Source organism: Sphaeroforma arctica, assembly GCF_001186125.1.
Source record: "Sphaeroforma arctica JP610 unplaced genomic scaffold supercont1.363, whole genome shotgun sequence".
NCBI classification, from domain to species: domain Eukaryota; class Ichthyosporea; order Ichthyophonida; genus Sphaeroforma; species Sphaeroforma arctica.
In genome coordinates, this window is record NW_014040195.1 from 158 (window position 1) to 3,836 (window position 3,679).

The following is a 3,679-nucleotide window of genomic DNA, read 5'->3' on the forward strand; positions in this document are numbered from 1 at the left end:
TTTTTGGTCGTTCCTGCCTCAAAGCAGTGTCCAATGTCAATTTTTGGACTACTTCGTTATATTGAGTGCAATTTGTTTACGTACTATTTCAATATTTTCAAGCTATATGACTCATAAAATCAAGAGAGCACCAATTGGATAATCATTATTTTGGATCTGAGAAAAAGCAATACAGAATACACGTGTATTATTCATATTTATATCATTTATATGTATATATATATACAATAAAGAGAAGTGTGTTGTGTATAAACAGTCATACGACTTGGACAGTATGGAGAATATCAATGATCTAGAATAACCGGATTGCGTATACATATCACTAAACGAGTGTTCGATGTCACATTGCAGTAGTGAACAAGAATTAGCACATTTGCGTCACGAACCAGTGACAATCAGCACTTCGAATAATGATCACAGTAATTACATTCACGACTCGGATATTATTACTGGCCAATCACAAAGCTTGTGAAGTTGAACACATTTCCTAGATTCCAGTACGTATATTAACCGTAAAAGCAAGTTTACGTAGAGAATTTTCCGAATCCCGTAATCCGATCCGAACGTAAAACTTCTCGAGGGGTATTTTTGCCCTCGAAAGATTGACCTCGTTCGGAAAATTTCGTTCCGGGGGGGGTTTTTTTTTGCTTTTTCTTGAAATTTTAAAATTATCCTATACCCATTGGTGTAAAAATACGAACGTAAAATACGAACGCAAAATCCGAACCCGTTAAGACTGCGCCGAAAACGACGTAATAGGAAAACTTCAAATTGAATTCAGCCACAAGAATGGATGGGCGTTTTGTTTGGTGTGTATTGAAAAACTTTAAAAAGCCATAGGTAAATATGTATTATGTATATATAAATACAGGATTACTAGACTAGTGCATATATTTGTGATGGCGAGTTGGCGACCACTTTCACGGTTTCACCTCTAATTGACTGATTCAGTGATTCTCTGTACAATATTGTCTATATTTAATTTACATAAATACCTCTTCTCACGCGGCTGTCACACTGAAAGTCTGAAACAAGACTGAAGGAAAATCGTAAATATTTAGTAGGGACTATTTACTACTTGGTAGGGGCGGAAGGAAAAAGGGGAAAATCTGCCAGTAAAGAAGATATGTTATTATAAAAGAATAGCAAATTTATAAAAGGACAGAACTCTTGTTGAATGTTGGGCCGATATCGTTACATCAGGAAAAATATATATAAAATATATATAAAATATAAACGCAACATAGAGTCGGCAGTCGCAGATCTTCCTACTCTATGTTCGACCGTTCGCCGCTCACCATCGTATATTGAAATACTTATTTGCATATTTAGATACTATTTTTGCCATACGCCAGTGATAACGATCGGATAATGGAATCGATTACAATGATGGAATCGGATAATGTAATCAACTGTTCGTTTTGAAATTGCAGTTTTTTGTCACGTTCTTATTTTGATAACGAGTTACGAGTTGGTACTCAGCCCGAGCTGAAGGAGTTGACATAGTTCTAGAAGGCAGAAATGCACATATAATCATTTTTCAATCAGTTTGAAAGATATCGATCACAATATCCAGACGCGACTATCCTAAAGATCGAGGTACTTTCATGCGTGGTTTACAGCGCGACTGCATCAACATGATAACAAATACTGTTGGCCTATAAATACACTGGAATCTCGTCCTTGTATCGTGCATAGCAAACACAGTCTGTATGTGACGCATTTCTAATCCGAGAGAATGAAGCTTTCGATATTATGCTTGATCCTTGTCATCGTATTCGGACATTGTACAGCCAAGGCCTCGGGCATAGCGCCACCGGTAGCCGTCTCGCCCAGTAAGGATCAACAACCGCCCAAGCCTCTGATGCTGGTGGCTAAATCCATGCCGACAACTGTGTGTAAAGATTGCGAGCGCTTGTGTCGTAAGAGATGCCCAACGGCGCTAAGCGAAAATGTATGTAAGGATATCTGCATACATTCCTGTGAAGGTGTTTGTGAGACCATGTAGTACGCCAGTATGCCGGACTCGGAGCATGTCTCTGTACATGTGTCAGATGTCGAGAGATATGTATTACATGGATGTCAATTCGTACTTAACTTCAGTGCTGCGATCGTACACGGATTTGATCGGACATCCGCTGGAGGTCGAGAACGCAACTTGGGCATCGTCGCGTGCACGAAGAACACCAAAGATCATTTGTCGTGAGGATATGCTTCAACAAAGATGAATTTGCCCATTTTTGCTTAGATATGCGAATGAGATTCAAATACATAGTTTTTTTAAGGTAGATATTATGGCCATGGCCCAAACAGAATGTACGCCTGAATTCAATCACGGTAACAAACACAAACATGAGCGATCTGTGACTATAGGTTTGAGATATTTGCATTCAGATGACAAAACCAGTATTTAACAATACTGTGGTACAAATGGCTTCTGTTTGTAGTGTGGAGAGGTACGCGTACATGATTGGAACATATCGCTGACCCGCGAGAGTGTATCAGTGTATCTACAAGAGACTGTACCTGTAAATATGTTTTTAGAAACAAATTACACACAAGATGCATATATAAAAAACACAAAATAAAAACCAACAAAAACGACACGAGCTCATTCACTCATTGAGTTTATTATCAGTACATACTTTAATTTTAAATAATTTTAATACTATCGCTGACTCTACAGCTACGCAGCATCGCAGATCGGAGTATGGAAGTCGAACCGACGTATTACACTAAAAAACTAAACAGTAAATATGGTATTAAAAATTATAAGTAAACATCCATGACCCAGAGAGAGGCGGGCAAGAACTAGTTTTAATATACAGCCAATCATATACCCTTTGGCCGTAAAGATGTTGCATCTGCCGACTGCCATCTAAATACTACTATGGACTATGGTCTATGGAGTATGGTGTCGTCTCCTGGTTTAATCTGAGGTTTAGAGGAGATAGTTAATACACATGTATTTACCAACGTTCAAGCATAGGGGGACCATAGCGTTTGAGTTATTGTACATGCTGTGAGTGGGTATACATCTTAGCTATTCTAAATAGTCTAGCGCGGACTGCTTTGGATACAAAGGTATACACATACTTACCATGGGCATCAAGAAGAGCCGGTCTCCCGGCCGGCCCATGGCGCCCAGTATTACCACCACTCCAGCAGCAGACGAAACGGATCTTAATCAAAACAGTCAACACAATCAAATTAGCGGAGTTGACTTAGTAGCAGACTCTAAATCGAATACCAATACCAATATTAATATCAGCACACTCAGAAGTGCATCTTCAACTCAGCTGGGAAGGGGCCGAGAGGTTGTGAATACCTACCAATCCCTATCGACGGCTGTGCGTGTACCATTCCGGTCGCGCTCATCTTTACCTAATCTCGTAGGGGCATCGGGCAGTAGTGCACCCAGTACCGCTCCTGCTGGAACTAGTATAGCAGAAATGACCTCGGGAAGTTCATATGGTTCTGTTCACAATACAACCTCGACTTCAAGAGGGGGAGGTGGACAGGATAGGCGATATTATGGACATGGAGAAAGCTCGTCTTTGCTCCGTGGTGGATATCCGTAAGTGATCGTTGTGGGTGAATAAAGAGGACTAAGAGGCATATATAATTATAATCTCATATATATGTATCTATTGTATATATACATTCAAACATATGAATA

The 3,679-nt window shown here is 39.6% G+C and overlaps 1 protein-coding gene across 1 annotated transcript; it reads left to right on the plus strand.

Moving 5' to 3' along the window:
• Positions 1 to 2,989: 2,989 nt before the first annotated feature.
• Positions 2,990 to 3,617, plus strand: SARC_05594 (hypothetical protein). Its single transcript, XM_014300532.1, has one exon. The coding sequence runs from the start codon at positions 3,102 to 3,104 to the stop codon at positions 3,579 to 3,581; it is 480 nt and encodes a 159-aa protein (XP_014156007.1). The 5' UTR covers positions 2,990 to 3,101; the 3' UTR covers positions 3,582 to 3,617.
• The last annotated feature ends 62 nt before the right edge of the window (positions 3,618 to 3,679 follow it).

Bases quoted from the DNA above. Each gene is read 5' to 3' on its own strand.
- SARC_05594 (XM_014300532.1), top strand. From the start codon at position 3,102: ATGGGCATCAAGAAGAGCCGGTCTCCCGGCCGGCCCATGGCGCCCAGT.